A 22287-nucleotide genomic window follows, 5' to 3' on the forward strand; every position below is an offset into this window, starting at 1 on the left:
CTTGTCCAAAATAGCTTTACAAGTGAAACTAAAGTCGGAAGTAAAAAAACTAGTTTCACTTAGGTTCTAGTTTATTTTAGCACGGGCTTATACAACAAGTTCACGCTACAGTATCTTGATTTGCGTAAAACACGTGAAGCTGAAACCAAAATAAGATATATCAAACGGCCCTTAATCCACCATCGAAACTAGATCTACCATCATTAGTAAGGTATTCTTTTACAATCGTGGCTGAGCATGTTTTTTATTATGTGAAAATGACCATAAGCTTCACGGAGAACAACGAACTCTCAAACCCAAATCTAAACTCTTTGCTTCTTCTCATGTTCTGATTGCAATACAACAAGCATGATTTAGCAGCCGCGACGCCCTAACGAATAATTTTGTTAAAACATGTCAATAAGTGAAGTGCGAACGGAAAAAAGAGGAAAATTAATGCTCTCACCGTTTCTCTAGGGAGACTCCGAGAGGCGAGAGTTAGAGGCTGTTCGGCTGGTAGAATGAATAGTGCTCGGCTGATAAAATAAATAATATTATGTGAAAGAAAATAAGTCGAGATAAGCCAAGACAAGTCGTGCCAAGATCAGCCAAGACAAGTCGTGCCAAGATCAGCCGAACAGTCCCAAAAGAGCACTTGTCCTGTTAACAAATCCAGCACCAAACCCACCTAAAAAGAAAAAAAATCACCAGCTGAATCGCACCATCTCGTTCCTCTTCCTCCGTCCCCAATCCCCTCTCCTCCCGCAGTCCCCCACAGGTCACAACCCTAGCTGCCCCCAAATCCATGGATCCCACCAAATCCAGCACCCCTCCGCCTCCCCCAGTCATGGGCGCCCCCGTTGCCTACCCTCCGGCGGCTTACCCTCCCGCTGCGGCCGCCGGCGCCGCCGCTTACGCCCCGCAGCTCTACGCGCCGCCCGCCGCAGCTGCAGCCCAGCAGGCTGCCGCGGCGCAGCAGCAGCTGCAGATGTTCTGGGCGGAGCAGTACCGCGAGATCGAGGCCACCACGGACTTCAAGAACCACAACCTCCCGCTCGCCCGCATCAAGAAGATCATGAAGGCCGACGAGGACGTCCGCATGATCGCCGCCGAGGCCCCCGTCGTGTTCGCGCGCGCATGCGAGATGTTCATCCTCGAGCTCACCCACCGCGGCTGGGCGCACGCGGAGGAGAACAAGCGCCGCACGCTCCAGAAGTCCGACATTGGCGCCGCCATCGCCCGCACCGAGGTGTTCGACTTCCTCGTCGACATCGTGCCGCGCGACGACGCCAAGGACGCCGACGCGGCCGCTGCCGCAGCCGCCGCGGCTGCGGCTGCCGGGATCCCGCGCCCCGCCGCCGGTGTGCCTGCTACCGACCCGCTTGCCTACTACTATGTCCCTCAGCAGTAATGTATCATCGCCGCCTTCTTAGTCGTTTCCCAAGCGCAGAATGTGTTGTCGTGCTGTTTCGTGACTGTCGTAGTTGCTACTGCTGTTGTTGCCGCGTAATAAGACTTGTTGATGATTGATGGGCATCCCCCTGAGCTTAAGAATTGAGCATGTTTCATTCTAGAATCTCGACTAAGTTTGTTGTATTGGCGGATGCCCTCTGATTGGGTTGGTAGTGTATGCCTAAGCCTAACTCATCCGATGCTGTAATCCGACAAGTATTATGCGGGTGTTTGGTAATTATGGTGCAATTTCTGTTCTTCATCTTTCTGTGTAACACCCTGACGCACTGAGTTTGGCACAACTGCCACTCTGACTAGAATGCGGCTGTGTCATGAAGGTATTGTGTTTGGGTTTATGGTATATTTAGTTAGTCAATGTTTGATACCACAAGCTTAAAATATTTAGATGATTTGAGCTCTGTTGAATGTTCTTCAAGTTTCAATTTGTTGTGATATATACCTAGTGGCAGTTTGGCATGTCATGGAATCCTTTTATGAACTGAATTGGGTTAATGCATTTGATTGGTCAACGTGTTTCTTCTTTGTGTCATTATCTGGTAATTAGGATATGCATTAGTTCTTGTACCTTTTACCTTTTAGATGATATCTTTTTGTTGACACATGTTTGTTTCAAGCTAGTCTTTCAATGGATATTATAAGCTTTGAAGTTTCTTTCTTTAAAAATCTTTTATATTCAAGCATCATTTCTGCATTCCTATTGATGAGTTAGTTCTGCAGTGTGGCTTGGCTGACCTAGTGACCTGTTTATTGAAGGGTCATTTACCTTATACTGCAGATTTGTGTATATGCAGACTTTATGCATTTCCTGTTTTGTGCTTAGAATATAAGGAATGCAAACTATTGGAGCTTGAAATGTAATCGTACAGCTGTGCACAAAGGATAGTTTTTTCCCCTCCAATTCCTGTTTTTTCAGAGTTCACACGTCAGGCTACTGGAGTACAAGTGTGGCTCCCCGGCAGCTGATTGGCTACCGAATCAATACATGGGTATTTGTATATGTTTTCTTCTTCCACCAATGTAGTCTAACGTGACGACTGCTTATATGGAGCCATCGGTATTGTCTACATGCGTTGGTTATACACGTCATGCATATTTGGCATTTGTTGTGCTTCTTTTCTCCGAACATTTGGTGATCGTTGAGATTTTTTTCCCACCTGCTGGAGCTTAGTGATAGCTGAGATCTGATTGTCGAAGCATGTTATGTTAAATTGGCCTCTTCACTTCCATGCACCTATTTGTTTTTAAAGGAATCATGCAACTGCCATATGATGTTTGGAAATGTCTTCAGCTTTTCCTGTATCGGATCTCGGATTCCATGTTAGTTTGTGCTTACCTTGGAGAAGTGAATCCAGCTAGTTTTACTCTGCTCATATCCGTATCATTTTTTCATACCATCATACATGCAGATTTTTTGGCTTGAACTGGCTTGCTCATTGGATTATTGCATTCTGGATCATTAGGAACACTTTCATGCCGCTCATCATTTTGAATCACGAAGCTGCCACATGATGACACGATTTTGGAAATGTCTTCGGCTTTGCCTTATGTGAGAAGAAAAATGCATGTTACTATGTTCAGCCTGCTCAGTTTTGGATCTCTTTGAATCTGTTGTGCGACATGCTTGTTATTTGGACAGTCTTGGTTTGAGCTGGCTTGCACTTTGGATCATTGGATCCCAAACGAATATGGACTCTCTCTCTCTCTCTCTCTCTCTCTCTCTCTCTCTCTCTCTCTCTCAAGAATGGCGAAATCTTTGTGCAATAGGAATTCTTACAAGCATTGAACACTTGTATTCTTCAAATTCAGATGGTTTTATAGTTGCGGACGGTGTTCATCTAGTTATTATCGTCTGCATAGTTTCCTGTTTTATCCGATCACGGGGTGGATTGACCAGACTTTGTTTGCGTACAATACTCTGCCATATTGGTAGTAAATACTAAGCCTGATATGAATGGTGAATTGGTGATGAAGCAATCATTGCATTGGAGCTTGCACCGTATGCTGAGGCCAAGGTGATGGGTATGCATGGTTATATTTTCGAGACACTTTTAATGCTACCTTGCTAAGCAAGGGGAGCAAAAGCCATATTAATCGGGTCGGGTCGGTTTTATCAGGTCAGATAGCCTATGATTAGAAATTCTCAATACAAATCTAACATAGAAAAATCCCTACAATTTGTTTACATCACCACTCAATCTTACACAAACTGATATACGTGTTTATTTATCGGTTTTGACCCGTTTGTCAAAAAATCTTGGTAATCCATGTTGTCGGTACCCCAGGACTGGGATACCCCCTCTTGCTATGTCCAGGCAAGGGCCCGCGTAGCTATCCGAAAACTATGCGTAAGGACGGAGAAGCCAGGCCCCACCAGTCAGGCTCTTTCCACATCAGGCCAACGGCCCCGGACCCGTTCCCCGCCTGGGGATGGGACCGGAGACGCCACGTGACTCCAAGGAAGGGAAGCCCCGAGCTGACAGCCGAGGCCTCGGACCCCCTATAGGGGTCCGGGACCTCCTGCGCCATCCGGACCCCCTTACCGTGTGGGGGTCCGGAGCCGCCACGTGTCCCGGAAGCACGGGCGCGGGCTCAAGTCCTCCGCAAGGGGGACTCGCTCACCCACCGCATTTAATGTGGATGGTTGACGCGTGCTCTGCTGCCGCAGCACGCGGGGCAGCCTTTGTCAGGCCCCGCTGTGCACCGCGTATTACCAAGGTGCACAGTGCGGCCGCCTGTGCCGCGCCCGCGCAGAACCCGTCTCAAGCATTAAATGGATACGACGGCTCGGCGCTTTTCCATCATGCCGCCTACGCCGTTCCCTACACAGCCGTTCAGCTACGTGGCAGGCGACGCCGCTGGCTACGACGGGCGCCGTTCCGACAAGACAACGCCTTGACATGCTGAACGAGAGACTCCAAGAGCAGGCAGAGATATCTAGAGAAAGATCTCCTTTGCCTGCAACGCCATAATGATGAACAGTACGATATTTTGTACCGCATTGCTGGGCCCACTTGTCGGGGTCCCGGCAGCCATGTACGCGCCTCCCTTGAGATATAAAAGGGAGGCGCTCGCTGTGCACAGGACATCTTCAGACAGACACACCAACCCGGGTGAGCTCGCTTGCTCTCAGGGAAAGGGCAATACAACACACAGTGGACGTAGGGTATTATGCTCCGGCGGCCCGAACCACTCTAAATCTTGCTGTGTTCATCGTGTTCTTGGGTGAGATCTAACTGGGACTAGCTAACCCCCGAGTGTACACCCTCTGGGCTAGGGCGGGTGCCTTCCGCCACCCGGCTGTGGTTTGCAGCACCACGACATTTGGCGCGCCAGGTAGGGGGAGCTGGTCGCAGCTCGTCTCTTCTTCGTCCCCATGGTTCGCGTGGACGACGTGGAGATGACGGAGGGTGTGGCGTCCTCCACGCCGCATGCCTCTCGCGCTCCTGCTCCAGGGGCAACTGTGCTTGTGGAACAGCCACCGTTGGCGGCGGCGCGCGCCGCTCGCCGGCAAGAGTCAGGGCGCCCATCAAAGGCCCCCTCACAAGCTGCGAGCGGCGGGGCGCTGGCAGCGGCTAGGGAGTTGCTTCGCAACCCCCCGGCTGAGGCAGCCTCGCCAGACGCCCTGAAGCAGTGGCGGAACGACGTTGACCGTCTCCTCCACCTGGCTCAGGCCTCCCCCAGTTCTGCAAGGACTGGGCAACGACCTTCGCCCGGCAACGCGGTGGTACCTTACCACCAGCGTCAGGGCGGAGCGTCGGCGTCCGTGCGCTCCCCTACCGTGAGGGGTGCACGAACAGAAGACCTGCGGGCGGAGCTCAACCGCCGGCGCGCGGGAGAGGATGCCCGCGTCTCCATTGAGAGGGCGCGAGAACGCCGTCTAAACATTGAGGGCCGTAACCTCAACGCCGACTTGGACGTGGTGGCACCCAAACCCCCGGTGAACGCCCGGATACAGCCAGGCGCACCAGTTGCTGGGGTGGGCTGCGCCGCGTTGGCGGACCACCTCCGAGCAGTGGCATGGCCATCCAAGTTCCGCCCCCACCTGCCGGAAAAGTACGACGGTACCACTAACCCGTCGGAGTTCCTGCAGGTGTACGTCACTGCCATCACAGCGGCTGGTGGTAACGGAGCCGTCATGGCAAGCTACTTTCATGTAGCCTTGTCCGGGCCAGCCCGGACCTGGCTCATGAACCTCACACCTGGGACGATCGAGTCCTGGGAAGAGCTCTGTGCGAGGTTCACAGCGAACTTCGCTAGTGCGTACCAGCAGCATGGTGTGGAGGCACACCTCCACGCCGTGAGGCAAAAACCCGGAGAAACGCTCCGGGCCTTCATCTCGCGCTTCACCAAGGTACGGGGTACCATTCCTCGTATCTCAGATGCATCTATTATCACTGCTTTCCGCCAGGGGGTACGTGACGAGAAGATGCTCGAGAAGCTGGCGACGCACGAGGTGGAAAGTGTCACTACGCTTTTCTCCCTGGCAGACAAGTGTGCCAGGGCCGCTGAGGGTCGTGCATGGCACTCAGCCCCCCAAAGCGGAGACGCCAAGGCTGGCGGCTCCAGCGCTACCGCTCAGGGCGGTGGTAAGAAGAAGAAGAACAAGAACCGGAATCGCGGGGAACCGCAATCTGGTGGGCCAGTCGTTGCAGCTGCGGCGCCAGCAGCGGCTGGGGGCCAAAATGCACATGGCAAACGCCCTCGCCCGCAAGGTGGGAGCGGAGGTTCATGCCCAGTGCATCCCACCGCTCGCCACAGCGCCGCTGACTGCCGCGAGATCCAAAAGCTCGCGAAGCGGGTCAGTGGGCGGCGTGAGCAGTCCTCTAAGGACGGTTCACCGCCTCCTCGCCAGCGGGCCGGCAAGGAGAAGGCCTCCGATGGCGGGGCCGCAGCCGGAGAGAAGGAGCTGGGGTACCAATCCCCCGCTCGAGAGCTGAAGGGCGCTTACCACGACGGCGACTCCGATTCCGACAACGGCGACCGCCGCAAGAAGCTGTACGTAATGTACGGCGGGAGCTGGGAGCTTGTCTCCCGACGGGACGTGAAGACCCTTCGCCGAGAGGTCCTCTCGGTGAAGCCGGGGGTCCCGAAGGCGGCGCCGCACCAGAGGTGGATGAACACCACCATCTCTTTCGGGCCATCCGACTGCCCGGAGAATATGGCCGGAGCCGGTGTGCTACCTTTAGTCACTGCTCCTGTCATATCCAACGTGAGGCTTTACCACGTGCTGATTGACGGTGGGGCTGGCCTCAACGTCATCAGTTATGCAGCGTTCAAGCAGCTGCAGATCCCGGAGTCCAAGCTGACTCCCTCTCGCCCATTCTCCGGAGTGGGCCCACACCCGGTGTTCCCTCTGGGGAGCATCACATTGCCGGTCACGTTCGGGACCGAGGAGAACTTCCGCACAGAGAGCGTCATGTTCGATGTTGCGGAGGTGAACCTTCCGTTCAACGCCATCATCGGCCGACCGGCACTCTACCGCTTCATGGCCATTGCCCATTATGGGTATTTGATCTTGAAGATGCCTTCCCCTGCCGGAGTCCTCACCGTGCAGGGCGACCGCACTGCTGCCGTCGCTGCAGTTGAGAGACTGCATGCTCTGGCAGCAGAGGCTGCACGTTCCGAGGAGGATCCGTCCACCTCGCAACCTAAGGCGCCTGCAAAGGCTCCCAAAGTCCAACCGTCCGATCCGGACCATGTTCCCGTGAAGACGGTGCAGATTGGAGCGGACTCCACCAGGACCACCCGCATCGCGGGGAACCTGGGGGAGAAATAGGAAGACGCGCTCATCGCTTTCCTCCTGGCAAATGTCGACGTGTTCGCCTGGGAACCGTCACAGATGCCCGGGATCCCCAGGGAAGTGATCGAGCACAATCTGAGGATCTACCCCGACGCCACGCCGGTGCGCCAGAAGCCTCGGAAGCAGTCCGTGGAGCGACAAAACTTCATCCGCGAAGAAGTCCACAAGCTCCTACATGCTGGCTTCATCGAGGAGGTCCACCACCCCGAGTGGTTGGCCAATCCGGTCGTCGTCCCAAAGGCCAACGGGAAGCTTCGGATTTGCATCGACTACACCAGCCTCAACAAGGCATGTCCTAGAGACCCCTATCCTCTTCCGCGTATCGACCAGATCGTGGATTCCACCTCCGGGTGTGACCTTTTGTCTTTCCTAGATGCATACTCTGGTTTCCACCAGATTCAGATGTCTAGAGAGGATAGGAAGCATACTGCCTTTGTAACAGTAGATGGGCTTTATTGCTACATTGTCATGCCGTATGGTCTAAGGAATGCCTTACCCACGTTTGTACGAGCTATGAACAAAACCTTCTGTAATCTAATTAGAGATGTTGTTGAGGTTTATGTCGATGACATTGTGGTCAAGACTAAGGTAGGGTCAACACTAGTGGAGGACCTGTCCCTCGTCTTCGACCGGCTCCGCGCCACGCGCACGAAGCTGAATCCCGAGAAGTGCATCTTCGGCGTCTCAGCAGGGAAGCTGCTGGGTTTCCTGGTCTCACATCGGGGCATCGAGGCAAACCCAGCCAAGATCAAGGCGATCGAAGCGATGAGGCCTCCTGGCCGCATCAAGGATGTCCAGAAGCTCACTGGATCTCTCGCTGCTCTTAGCCGCTTCATATCGAGGCTAGCTGAGAGGGCCCTCCCCTTCTTCAAACTATTGAGGAGGTCCGGTCCGTTTTCTTGGACCGAAGAGGCTGAGCAGGCCTTCCAGGAGCTGAAGCAGCACCTCACCTCGCTGCCAGTTTTGGTGGCTCCAGAGCCTGGTGAGTCGTTGTTTCTGTATCTTGCTGCATCTGCGGAGGCAGTCAGCATGGTGCTGGTCGCCGAAAGGACGGAGCAAGCTCGTCAGGGGGACACCAGGGTCTCCCCGGCCAAAGATGGTGAGCCGGATCCCGGACACGGGGACCCGTCAGCCTTACCTCTGCCTGAAGCCCCGGACCCCGCACAAGGGGGTCCGGACGAGCCTTGTGCCAGTGGGAACCCAGAGCCACTGGGGGCCCAAGGACCTGATGTGGCGGATAAGGGCGAGCTAGACCCGGTAACCAGGGTCCGGACCGTCCAAAAGCCAGTTTACTACGTCAGTGAAGTCCTCCACGAGGCGAAGGCCAGGTATCTTGAGACGCATAAGCTTATCTATGCGATACTTATTGCGTCCAGGAAACTGCGCCACTACTTTCAGGCACACCGAGTTGTCGTAGTGACCTCTTACCCGTTAAGAGCGATCCTGCACAACTCCAACGCCACAGGCAATATCGCCAAGTGGGCGGCAGAGCTGGCGGAGTTCCAACTGGACTTCCAGCCACGCCATGTAATCAAGAGCCAGATCCTGGCTGATTTCATAGCGGAGTGGACTCCTTCTCCAAGCAATCCTGGGGGTCCGGTCGTCAACGCTGGACCCCCGGAGCCGGAAATCAGGGCACCAGTCTTCACCGAGCCCCACTGGACACTCTTCTTCGACGGGTCCGCCCGCGAAAAGTGGGCCGGAGCTGGTGTGGTCCTCATCGACCCAAACGGAGATCAGCTGAAGTACATGGTGCACCTTGAGTTCAAGGCCACCAACAACATGGCGGAGTACGAAGCTCTGATCTTCGGCCTGACGCAAGCCCTCTCATTGGGGGTCCGGCAGCTTCTGGTGAAGGGGGACTCGCAGCTAATCATCAAGCAGGTCCGAGGGGATTGCAACTGCAACAATCCCCAGCTCGCGGCATACCTCATACACGTGAGGAAGCTCGAGAAGGACTTCGACGCCTTGGAACTGCAACATGTTCCCCGCGAGCTCAACTCAACAGCAGATGATCTCTCCGCGAGAGCATCTACCTGGGCACCCGTGCCCGAGGGTGTCTTCGAAAGACGGCTGCTGAAGCCTACCGCCCAGACTGCCGAGCTGGGTGAAGAGGATCAAGCTGGCACCTTGAAGCCAACGGTTTCAGCAGCACTCCACCTATGGTGCCCGACCTGGGCTGTGTGCTCTGTTGAGGAACCTGGCGACCTCATAGAACCACCCCCACCTACTCTGGGAGCTCCCGATGCATGGATCTCCGAGATCCGGGACTACCTGAAAGATAACATCCTCCGTGACGACGATGTCTCTGCTGAGCGCATAGTCCGATTGGCTAAACGCTACGTGATGGTAGAAGGGGATCTCTACCGCCGTGGCACCAACGGTGTCCTCATGCGGTGCATTTCCCAGGGAGAGGGCCGCGAGTTGCTCGCGGAGATCCATGAAGGCGAGTGCGGAAATCATTCCTCCTCTCGCACGCTTGTTGGCAAGGCCTTTCGGCATGGCTTCTACTGGCCAACAGCACTCCAGGATGCGGCTGAGCTGGTGAGGTCCTGCAAAGCATGCCAGTTCCATGCAAAGCAAATACACACCCCAGCTCAGGCTCTGCAGATGATTCCGCCCTCTTGGCCATTCGCTGTGTGGGGTGTGGATATTCTGGGGCAATTCCCCCGGGCTGTCGGCGGCTACCGGTTCCTCTATGTCGCCATCGACAAGTTCACCAAGTGGCCGGAAGTTACCCCTGTGGTGAATATCACTAAGAAATCGGCAGTCGCCTTCCTCAGGTCCATTGTGTGCAGATTTGGCGTCCCAAGCCGCATCATTGCGGATAACGGGACCAAATTCAAGAGTACTGTGAGGACATTGGCATCCAGCTATGCTTTGCGTCCGTAGCACACCCCCGCAGCAATGGACAGGTTGAGAGAGCGAATGCAGAGATCCTCAGGGGACTCAAGACCCGCACCTACAACTGCTTGAAGAAGCATGGTGCCAAATGGGTTGACGAGCTTCCATGCGTACTATGGGGCAACCGGACCACACCCAACCGAGCCACCGGGGAGACTCCGTTCTTCTTGGTCTACGGGGCTGAAGCATGCCTTCCCCCAGAAATTCAACTGGGCTCACCACGGGTCCAGGCCTTTGACGAATCCATGCAGGAACAGCTGCGGCGCGACGACGTGGACTTCGTTGATGAGCGAAGGTGGCGAGCCGCAATCCGAAATGCACGCTACAACCAGGCGCTCCGGCGCTATCATCAACGGTTCGTGCACAGCAGGGAGCTCCGGGCTGGCGACCTCGTCCTCAGACGAGTCCTGAGCCGAGCAGGGCTTCACAAACTCTCCCCCAGCTGGGAGGGGCCCTTCAGGGTTACAGAGGTATGCCGGCCCGGATACGTTCGCCTCGCCACAGAAGATGGAGTGCCGCTGCCCAACCCATGGAACATAGAGCATTTGCGTAAGTTCTACACCTAAGCAGAGCCGGAAATAATCTTTTCCTTTGTAATAAGATAGAGTTACCGTGCGGCCCAGAGCGGTTGGGGGCCACCCTCGTAAACCCGACCTCTGGCATCCATCGCACCGTCGGCTAACACGCGGCCCAGAACGGTAGAGGTCCGACCTCGTAAACCCAGTCTCTAGCATCCATCGCGCAAGCCATGTACAACAAGATTGCAAAGGAAATAATTTCTCCCAGTTCTGTCTTTGTGTTAAAACTTAAATTCGCATGCTATTTCTCAAGTTTTTACCTCTCTAACCCTCGCGGGGACCTCTGACTTTGTTGCTGCAACTAAGATCTGAGCTGAGCTGCTGGACTGCCGTACAGATCCGGACCCTCTTGCTGGTGGAGAAGAGTCCAGACCCTTAGGGACCTACTCTGGGGAGCGGGTGCTTGTTTCCTGGGGTGGTCCGGAGTCTTGTGTAGCCGCTTAGCTGGTTCCGTACCCAAAAGCCTATACGCTCCACCACCCTGTAACAAGTACTCTAGTACCTGGAGTCGGGTAATTAAGGGCCCGGACCCTGTTCCAGCTCAAGAGGCCTGGGATGTCCTGTCCTATATCTCAAAAGATCGAGTACAACAAAGTGACCTTGCCACTGCTGCGAGAGGCCTGGGATGATGATGCCAGGTCCGGGAAGATCGTGCTGTTTCCTGGAATGGTCCGGAGTCCTGTGTAGCGCCTTAGCCTGGTCCCGTACCCTAAGCCTACACACTCCACCACTCTGTAACAAGCGCTGAGCAACCCGGACCTGCGCATCTAGAGCCCCGGACCTTGTACCAGCCTGGCACTGGTCAGGGATGAGCCCTGCGGGTCTGTTTCTAAGCTGTAAATTTGAAGTGGTTCACAGGTTAAGCCCTGACTGGTGGTAGCCAGCCTCAAACCATTGAGCCTACCTACCAGGGGCTCCTGGCATCTGCTTCAAAGCCTTCATGCAGATCAAGGTCCAGCCTCAATGGTAGACAGACTCAAAACAACTGAGTCTATCTCCCAGGGGGTCCGGAGCATCCGCTTTGTTCCACACATCACGAACGGATTCTGCATGCATCAAGCAGCTAAGTCGCAGTATCATTGCTACTGTATAAGTGAGCTTGTTTCTTTTCTCTGTAGTTCTGTACGCTACACAGGGAACAAGGCGCTTGCTCGTCTTACAAACTATGCAGTCCTAAGCCCAACGAGGTCCGGAGTATCTTCCACGCCTCAAGTGGCAGATAGGTCCAAGCAACTGCACCTATCCGCCAGGGGGCCAGGGCGCTGGGGTGCTGCATACCGCAAATCAACAACTGACAAACAGCTAAGTTGAAGTTCCCTCTATTTCAAAAATTTCAGCTAATACAACGTTTGTTACATAGTGCAAAAAGGAAAAAGATACAATCCCCAGCCTAAGGGTCCGCAGGCTCTCGCTTGAAGTAGGCGGCGACGAAGTCAACGACCTCCCGCACGCTGTCCCGAGCGGCGGCCTCTGTCTCCACTACAGGGCCATCGACCACGGGCGCCAACGAGATGGTCGGGTCGTGGCTCCGAAGGCAGGTCAGGATGTGCTCCGCCACCATCCGGATCAGCTCGCGGCCCTCGGTTTCGAGCTGTCCAGCAAGGACCGGCCCCAGGCGCTGGAGCCTATCCGAAGCAGAGCTCAGCACTGGGAGCGCGTCAGCTATCGAAGCTAGCGGCTCCGCCACCTGGATTGGGCTCATCCCAAATGGCACCAGTGCGAGGCTCGCTTCGGCCGCCCAGTCAGCGATCCGCTGGGCTCCTGCGCGCTGGTCCTCCTGGTGCTTCCGGACCGCCTCCCGGACCGCCTCATGCACCCGGGTGTCCAGGGCCGCCTTGGCCACCTCCACCTCGCGGGACCTCTCCTCGAGCACGCGGGACCTCTCCTCGAGCTTGGCCTCCCTCTGCTCCGCCCGCTCCTTCAGCTTCTTGAGCGAGTCTCGCTGGCGCCCAAGTTCCTGCTCCCGCTGCGCCAGGGATTTCTCTCGGTTTGACACTGCGAGCTCCCGGTCAAACACCTTCTTAAGGTTGGCTCGGTAGGCCTCTTGGTTCGCCTTGAGTTTTGACCGAGTTTCTGCAGCGCGGGAGGCTTCAGCCTTCGTATGCGCCTCCAGGCGGGTGTGCCAGTCGGAGAGGCGCTGGCGCTCGCTCTCCAGAGCAGACCACTCCCGCCGGAAGGCCGTCTCAGCGGAGGAGGTAGCCTCCTCGATCGACCGCCGAACCTGCAACAGCACCTGAGGAAGGGGAGTCGTATCCTCCTCCGGGAGTTGGAGCTGCAGGAGCCGCCTGCCAAAGACCACCTCCAACTCCTCTGCAACCGGATCGGAGCTGGAGGTGGGGGCTTCCGCTGCGGCACTTGTCTCCGGCGCCCCCGCTGCCGCCGTGTCGGGCGCGGCCGAGCTCAGCTCTGGCGCCCCCGCTGCCGCCGTGTCGGGCGCGGCCGAGCTCACCTCCGGCGCCCCCGCTGCCGCCGTGTCGGGCGCGGCCGGGCTCACCTCCGGCGCCCCCGCTGCCGCCGTGTCGGGCGCGGCCGGGCTCACCTCCGGCGCCCCCGCTGCCGCCGTGTCGGGCGCGGCCGGGCTCACCTCCGGTGCCCCCGCTGCCGCCATGTCGGGCGCGGCCGAGCTCAGCTCCGGCGCCCCCGCTGCCGCCGTGTCGGGCGCGGCCGAGCTCAGATCCGGGCCCGCCGCCGCCGCCGCGTTGGGTGCGGCTGCGCCCAGCACCAGCATCTCCACCACCGTGTCGGGTGGGGCTGTGCCCAACACTGGCGCCTCCGCCGCCGCAGCACTGGGCGCCGCGGCGTCCAGAGCCGGCATTTCAGCCGTCGCCGCGTCGGGCGCGGCTGCTACCAGCACCGGCGCCCCCATCGCCGCCGCCGCGTTGCGCGCTGCAGAGTCTAAAAATGACACGCCAATCAGCATCACGTCATGCGCCACGGAGTTAGCAGCAGGTCACCATACCTGAGGGTCCCGCATCTGTTGTCGCTGTCGCTGTCAACGCCGAGGCCGCCGCCGCCTGGGCACCTGCCGATATGCCGGCGAGGGTAGAAGAACCGCTGGGGCGAGGGGCCCTGGTAACCAGTAGAAAAGCCTTCAAAAAAAAAAACAAAACAAAACAGAGCACAGGCGCAAGGGAAGAGAGCAGGATGACACTAACCCAGAAGTTCCGGGTACCCAGCGTCCCCGGAGCCCGGGCCTCTTCTCTTGCGGCTGCTGCTGTTGCTGCTGCTGCCCTTGCAGCTGCGATGCAGGCGCAACCCGGGCTTGCTCCCGATGCTGCTGTCCCTGTGGCTGCGGCATGGGCGCAACCCGGGGTCGCACCTGTTGCTGCTGTTGCTGCCCGCGTGCCTGCTGCCGCTGCTCTTGCGGCTGCTGCTGCTGCTGCTGCTCTTGCTGCCGGCGGGAGGAATCCCTCGGCGGCGATGGTGGTGGTCCAGTCGCCCCAGAGGGCCCATGGGGGCCGGCAGCCCGGGAGCTACTCTGGCCTGCGCCCTCAGAAGACCTCTGGCGCTTCGCGGCGGGCTCTGAGACCAGGGTTCCGTCGCCCCGGAGTAGCCTGCGCCGGCCTGTGTCACCCGACGATGTACCGGAGCTGCCCTGTGCACGGCTGGAGCCGGCTGCGGCCGCGCTGCTAGCCGCGGCCTGCTTCCCCTTCGTGGTGGCGCCGGACCCCGCAGCGCTCAGTGTAGCCTGATCCCCGGATGCGCCAGGGATCCGGAGCCCACGGTTCGCGTCGCCTCCGGTCTGGCGTGGGGCCAGTCCCCCGTCGTCCAAAGTCGGCAGGGTTGCCAGCACCGCCACCCTTGCGGGGTCCTCGCAGAGGGGGACTACGCTCTGCGGGAGGATCAGGTTCTCCGGGATGAAGGCGTCCCCCGTCACGTTCCGCACCAGAACCTCCAAGGCCTCCTGGGTCAGGTCGCTCCCCTCTCCACGTTGGGTCCTGCTGCAGTCGTTGAGGCCGGTGAAGTTCCACGCGGCACGCGGCCGCTGCTTCAGGGGAGCGATCCGGCGCTTCACAAAGTCTCCGACCACGTGCCACGAGGTGAGGCCGCTCTCCGCCAGCGACCTGATCTTGGCCAGCACGGAGTCGAACTCCGGCTGCAGCGATGGCTTGGCCCTCCAGGATGCCTTGCCGGAGGCGGGCCCCTCGGTCGGCAGGGTGAGGCGCTCGTTGGCTTCGGTGGTGGCGATCACCCAATCCCTGCGCCACTCCTCCCACTTTCCGCCTGCAAGGCCGGGAATGTAAGGAGTCGCCAGGTCACTCCTCACCTGGAAGTAGTACCCTCCCACCTCGTCCTTGCTCCTTCCGGACCTCACCAGAATGAAGAAGTAGCGGAAGAGGATGACGCAGGGCCGAACTCCCACGAACATCTCGCATAAGTGCACGAAGATGGACGTCAGGAGGAGGGAGTGCGGCGTCAGATGCTGAAGTTGGAGGCCGAAGTCTTCCAGCAGCAGCAGCAGCAGGAACGAAGAAATCGGCAGTCCCACGCCGGTGGAGATGTGCGAGATGAATAGCACAAACTCCCCGGCGCGGAGGTTGCCAAGGGGAACCGAGCCTGCTCGCACCCCCCAGCTGGTCTCCTGAGCACTCCATCCCAGCAGACGGCGCACTGTGTTCAACTCTCCCTCGGTCTGGTAGCGGCGGGGATGAACAAGGGATGCCATCTCTCGGTGGGGTGAGTAGCAGCCTGTGCGGAGGAGAAAGGGGCAAGGGGAGCTCGAAGGCAAAGGGGCGCAAAGGTTGGAAGGAAGAAGGCAAATGCGGAAAAGTAACCGCGGAATGCGGTTCACCCCATTATAAAGCCTGACTCAACCGGCGCACCCCGGAACCGTCGCCGGAACCCAAGCGGCGCCCGCGCCTGGTGTTAACCGCCCAGTCCATGACATGGGGGCCTAGGCCCACCTGTCGGGGTGAGCGGGTAACCAACAAGGGTGCGAAAAGACGGGATCTGAACCGTCGCCCACGCGCGCGCGGAGCGAGGCGGAAGCCGAGCTGACGTGCGCGTATTAAGCGCTGGCGTGGCCGAGCTTTTCGGGAAATGCGCCGGTGGTAAATGATCTGTTTACTCCGGCCGCAAGAATGCCGAGCGTCGCGCGCATGACTAGGTGTACCACCTTGCGTGGGGGCCACGAGTCAGTAAGCCGTTGCGATGTGATGAGGCAGCGAACAATCCAACGGATGGTCAAAGCCGGTCAAGACCTCTGCAGCAAGAAGCTTCAAGCTATGCAGAGCCAAATCACAGAAGTGGCCCCACCTACGGGATCGTACCTCCCCCAAGGTGGGCCCGGGGGCCACTGTCGGTACCCCAGGACTTGGATACCCCCTCTTGCTGTGTCCAGGCAAGGGCCCGCGTAGCTATCCGAAAACTACGCGTAAGGACGGAGAAGCCAGGCCCCACCGGTCAGGCTCTTTCCACATCAGGCCAACGGCCCCGGACCCGTTCCCCGCCTGGGGATGGGACCGGAGACGCCACGTGACTCCAAGGAAGGGAAGCCCCGAGCTGACAGCCGAGGCCTCGGACCCCCCCTATAGGGGTCCGGGACCTCCTGCGCCATCCGGACCCCCCTTACCGTGTGGGGGTCCGGAGCCGCCACGTGTCCCGGAAGCACGGGCGCAGGCTCAAGTCCTCCGCAAGGGGGACTCGCTCACCCACCGCATTTAATGTGGATGGTTGACGCGTGCTCTGCCGCCGCAGCACGCGGGGCAGCCTTTGTCAGGCCCCGCTGTGCACCGCGTATTACCAAGGTGCACAGTGCGGCCGCCTGTGCCGCGCCCGCGCAGAACCCGTCTCAAGCATTAAATGGATACGACGGCTCGGCGCTTTTCCATCATGCCGCCTACGCCGTTCCCTACACAGCCGTTCAGCTACGTGGCAGGCGACGCCGCTGGCTACGACGGGCGCCGTTCCGACAAGACAGCGCCTTGACATGCTGAACGAGAGACTCCAAGAGCAGGCAGAGATATCTAGAGAAAGATCTCCTTTGCCTGCAACGCCATAATGATGAACAGTACGATATTTTGTACCGCATTGCTGGGCCCACTTGTCGGGGTCCCGGCAGCCATGTACGCGCCTCCCTTGAGATATAAAAGGGAGGCGCTCGCTGTGCACAGGATATCTTCAGACAGACACACCAACCCGGGTGAGCTCGCTTGCTCTCAGGGAAAGGGCAATACAACACACAGTGGACGTAGGGTAACCCCCGAGTGTACACCCTCTGGGCTAGGGCGGGTGACTTTCGCCACCCGGCTGTGGTTTGCAACACCACGACACATGTCTTCTGATTTCTATACACTGTGATGTCTTATTTTTTATATTAGTTTGTTTGAAGATAATTTAGATTATTTTATGTATAGTTTAAGGGATTTTCCCCGATAAATGCGATAAACACATTTACACATTTATCGGCAATCTCTGATTTCCCCCTTGCTGATAAAGTTAACCCTCATCCGGTTGATATTAATACCTTTACCACCTCTCTTGTCAGCTTGTGGAACTCAGATCGCTAAGCTAGTTGTGTCTTCAACCCGACCAGCCGCTTGCTTTTCATTTATGAAGTTTGCCCAGCAAGGAAACCCTGCAAAGAAGCAAGTTTGCCGTGCCGTGCCTTGCCGTGCCAATGCCGTACCACTTTCTTGGCAAATCGACATAAATGATCACAAATGCTCCCCAACCACTAGAGACTAAAAGCATCACAGCTTTTGTCTACCCTGCTCGGGTTCGACGCATTCTTTCCTCCCGGCAAGCGACAGCCTCACACTCATCCTCCTGACCAGCAAGCAGCTCGTGGAGGCATTTGTTTGGATCGGAGGCAGGAGCCAAGAGGAGGGTGGGTGTCCGTTCAGGAGGCTTACGGAAGGGAAGGAGAAGCAAGTTGAAGCAGCCGGGCAGTAAGTTATTTCTAGCTGCTAATAGATCCTTTTTGTCACAATCCTTTGCTCCCCACAAGGCCGGTAGTACCAACAGAATGTTCTCCTTCTCTAGTTACTTGCATGGTCCTCTCTGTGTGTGTGTGTCCTTTTAGTCATGGCATAGAGGAGCATGTCTCTGCTGCAACAAGTACTTTAATGCTTCTTTTTAGCGCTGATAGATCTGTTGTCGCTGGGGGGTGGAGAACGACTAACCCACCCGTGCGTTCCCCACAACATTCAGACCCAAAATCGGGTTTCTTAAAATCTACTGCTCCTCGGAGCTCTCTCCGCACTTCGTGGGCCGCGTGGCACACAGCAGTGAGGCTGGCCACTTGCTATCATCTCTCCTCCTCATCCGTGGGCCCCACACGACCTCCTCCCCTCTCTTTTCTCATTTGTTAAATGTTGTAGAGCCCCTCTCGCATTTATTCTCAGAAACAGAGGGCGGCGGCGGCGGAAGGCGCGGCCTCGCCGACGAGCCCACATAAGTTGTCCCCTCCCCGTTCATCTCTCCCCTGTTCTCATCAGTTTTCTTAGCCCCTCTCTTTCCCTGATCCAGGCAGCGCGGAGTCTGGAGATGGAAAGCGGCGGCGGCGCAGCCTCATCCACAAGGGATTCCCCAAAGTCTCCTCCCTCTATCTACTCCCTGCCTCCGATGGTGTGCACCCGCTGCCCGCTCCTGAAGTATCGCTAGACATTGGATAATGCAACAACTCTTCTTTTATCTATCTTCCCCCACCCCCGCCGTTGCTTGCAGCAGCCCCCGTCGCTGCTCGTGGCCTACCTCTGCGACGGCGTGCCTCCAGCGGGATGGAGCTACTCGGTGGTGTCGTATTCCTTTGTCCTTTCTCAGCCCTTTAATTTACTTCACCCCTCTTTGTAACAACTCATATCCGCCCACCGGCCACCACTTCCCTCTAGATCCGCTGGTGGCCATGGAAACAGGGGTGGCCCTTTGAAGCTCCACGTAGCGCAGAGGAAATGCTTTAGTTTTTAGAGCTGCAATCGCCCCAGCTCCCGCCGCCAGCCATTGATTTGGACGTGCTCAGGCTTTGGAGCTTAAGAGTTAAGATATTCTCCTCCCCCACCAGGTAGGCGACCACAAGTACAGGCAGGTCTTAAGTCTAGCTGCATCATCCGAGAGGGCACAGGCAAGAGTGATGATTTCACCATATACAACCACAAGCAAACTCTCTGATTGGTCGATTTTCATACAAATTAAATAAATTAATTGATGAGGTTTTTCTCCCTTCATTTTACCATTGATCTATGCTTGATTTTATTTTTCCCTGCATATATTGCCGTAATCATGGCAGGAACATAAAAAAGTATTTCCAAGTTTAACTGAAGCATAATTCCTATATCTCATATCCATTATATTATTTGGATAACAATTGTAGGAGTAGATGCAGTTAGTATCACTAAGTACATTTATAATTATTTATATTTGCCAATTAGATTATTTTATGTATGTTAGAAGTTTGATTTGCACAGATGAGTGCATTGGAAAGATAGTTTTAACTACAGTCTGAAAATGCAAATTATATCATTTTATAGGGTCCAACCTGCAGGTCGATTCATTTGACTACAACTCTACAGGAATATATACAGGTTATACTCTTATGCAGTGTTTTTTGTTTACTTCTCTTTTGAATGTCTTAATTTCAATGGTCATTTGGTTTGCATGATTCACTGCAAGTTGCCTTGGATCCTGAAATCGATGATGTAGCAGTGGATAGTGAAAAGAAGCTACACATGTATCCATTTCTCAGTGAACTCTAAATAATGAACTACTTTGGGTTGGCTCCTAAAGAGATCATGCATCTTCATTTTCTTCCCCTCTTCAGACTTGCAGGAGTGTGGTCATTATACCACTTTTAGTTCAGATTGTGTTTACAAGGCTCCTATTTCTACTTATATTTGAGCTACATCATTTTACTGTTTACCTGTGCTTGTGTTCATCCATCATCACCCGTTGTATTTCCCACACTTTTATAGAGTACCATTAATCCCCTGAAAACCATAATTTAATATTTTAGGAGCTACAAACTCATATCTTAGTATATTCATGAAGTCATGATAAAATTTTCCTATAAGCTTTGCATCAAAGAATGCAGACTTTCATGATAATTTATTTTATAAGTTCTTTCGTGCTTTATGTTGCTTTGTGTCCCTGAGCTGTTACGGTTTAGAAACTGCAAATCTAATAAACTATGGCAATTGGGTATCTTGCTTTGGAAGGTATCAGGTTTTTAGCTTGTCTGTTGCTGGCGTTATCAAATCACCTAAGGCTTTCAGTAAAAGTTGAATGAAAAGGTAGAATTTTTTCTACTTGGTTTCTAGACTGTGATGATTAGTTTTGTAATATTACTGTAGCGAGCTTTTGAACGAAGAATCTGACGGCTTTAAAGCTCTCTATTGATGAGACATTGTTGTCAGATCTTGAATTTACGGCATCCCATAGAGTTATATTACAATATTTTCTTATATTTTCTTGATGCGTGTTCACCTTTTCTTTTGTTTGTTTGCCTACTATCTATATACCATGTGTGTTTTGCTCTATACAAGACATGTCCCTGATATTGTAATATATTGTAATTCTACCTGGGTACAAACATGCGGGACAAACTTTGTGGAATAAAAATTTTGCTGCTGCAGATTTTGTAATGGATTTGTCTTTTCATTAACTTTTCATATTTTCATTTTACCTTGATTCTTTCTACTTAGATGGTCAATGAACTCCTGATAGGGCGCGCAAAGCGCGCCTTTTGTTCTAGTGAGTGAGCGAGGGGGATGACCCTCGCGAGTTGGATACGGTGTGAAAAGGGGATTTGGGAGATCATATCATACAGCAATGAATTATTATTTTACGACTGTATTCTTGCCATCGATATGCTCCTTTGGCGCTCTCTCTCTCCCTCTCCTTCTCTCTCTCCTTTTTTATTTTTTTTTGAAAGTTTAGTAGTGCGAGCCAGACCGCATCATTGGGCTGGATTGACCAGACTTTGTTTGCGTACAATACTCTGCCTTAGGCCCCGTTTAGTTCCCAAAATTTTTACTACAGTACTTGTCAAATCGAATCTTTCGACACATGCACAAAACATTAAATATAGTTGAAAAATAACTAATTATACAGTCTGACTGATTTTCACGAGATGAATCTAACGATGTTAATTAATCCATGATTGAACATTAATTGGCAAATAACAACGAAAGTGCTACAGTGTCAAACCCCAAACTTTTTCGCGAACTAAACGGGACCTTATTGGTAGTAAATACTAAGCCTGATATGAGGGCGCGTTTAGTTCTCAAAAATTTTCGCCTCGAAATTTGTGACTTTCCCTTTAGATACATGCATGGAGTTTTTAATATAATTAAATAACAAAACTAATTATACAGTTTGGATGTACACGACGAGACGAATCTTTTGAACCTAATTAGTACATGATTAGCCATAAGAGCTACAGTAACCCACATGTGCTAATGTTGCGGTCAAATGTCTCAAAAAATTCGTCTCGCGGTTTCCAAGTGAGTTCTGAAATTAGTTTTTTAATTAGTGTCCGAAAAACTCTCCCGACATCTGATCAAACTGTTGACGTAACACCCAAAATTTTTTTGGTTGGGAACTAAACGGCCCCTGAATGGTGAATTGGTGATGAAGCAATCGTTGCATTGGAGCTTGCACCGTGTGCTGAGGCCAAGGTGATGGGTATGCATGGTTATATTTTCGAGACACTTTTAATGCTACCTTGCTAAGCAAGGGGAGCACAAGATGTATTAATCGGTCGGCTCGGTTTTATCAGGTCAGATAGCGTATGATTAGATATTCTCAACACAAATCTAACATAGCAAAATCCCTACAATTTGTTTACATCACCACTCAATCTTACACAAACCGATAAACGTGTTTATTTATCGGTGTTGACCGGTTTGTCAAAAAAAATCTTGGTAATCCATGTCTTCTGATTTTTATACACTGTGATGTCTTATTTTTTCTATTAGTTTGTTTGAAGATAATTTAGATTATTTTGTGTATAGTTTAAGGGATTTTCCCCGATAAATATGATAAACACATTTATCGGCAATCTCTGATCCCCCCCTGCTGAAAAAGTTAACCCTCATCCGGTTGATATTAATACCTTGACCACCTCTCTTGTCAGCTTGTGGAACTCAGATCGCTAAGCTAGTTGTGTGTTCAACCCGACCGGCCGCTTGCTTTTCATTTACGAAGTTTGCCCAGCAAGGAAACTGTGACGGAACCGTCAAATTAAAATTCTAATTAAGTATAGTGACCGTCATTTGAATACATCGGGCGCATTACCTTAACGGCTTAATTTGGCGATCCTTTTTCAACCCACAGTCCGATCGAAACAACACCGGTAGTCTCACACGAAGGTGAGCGCAGATGGTACGAGCACCACACAATACTTAAAAATACAAACACCATATGCTATGAAATATTTAAATTACAAACCGAGTTTGAAATACATAATAATATATAAGTGTGTCTGCCATTTATACAAAGTCTGATAAACATGGAATCTATCCACTACAATACATAAGATCGGAAATGAATTACACACTCAGCCCACGAGTGTGCAATTCTATACACTCCAGAGCTACGCGCCTGGGTCCTCAATGT

At 54.1% G+C, this 22287-nt stretch overlaps 1 protein-coding gene and 1 long non-coding RNA gene across 3 annotated transcripts; both read left to right on the forward strand.

The window, feature by feature from the left end:
* The first annotated feature begins 662 nt into the window (after nucleotides 1–662).
* LOC120682453 (nuclear transcription factor Y subunit C-6-like) lies at nucleotides 663–1693 on the forward strand. Its single transcript, XM_039964380.1, has one exon. It carries the CDS (start codon nucleotides 785–787, stop codon nucleotides 1388–1390), a length of 606 nt encoding a protein of 201 aa, XP_039820314.1. The 5' UTR covers nucleotides 663–784; the 3' UTR covers nucleotides 1391–1693.
* Nucleotides 1694–17410: 15717 nt separating this feature from the next.
* LOC120682467 lies at nucleotides 17411–20332 on the forward strand. Of its 2 annotated transcripts, XR_005678468.1 has the most exons (3): nucleotides 17416–18133; nucleotides 18205–18303; nucleotides 18403–20332. It is a non-coding gene; the product is annotated as an uncharacterized LOC120682467 (long non-coding RNA). The 2 variants fall into 2 exon arrangements; XR_005678466.1 differs by having other exon boundaries at nucleotides 17411–18133; nucleotides 18205–20332.
* The last annotated feature ends 1955 nt before the right edge of the window (nucleotides 20333–22287 follow it).

This window comes from Panicum virgatum, chromosome 2K (genome assembly GCF_016808335.1).
Source record: "Panicum virgatum strain AP13 chromosome 2K, P.virgatum_v5, whole genome shotgun sequence".
In the NCBI taxonomy this organism is placed as follows: domain Eukaryota; kingdom Viridiplantae; phylum Streptophyta; class Magnoliopsida; order Poales; family Poaceae; genus Panicum; species Panicum virgatum.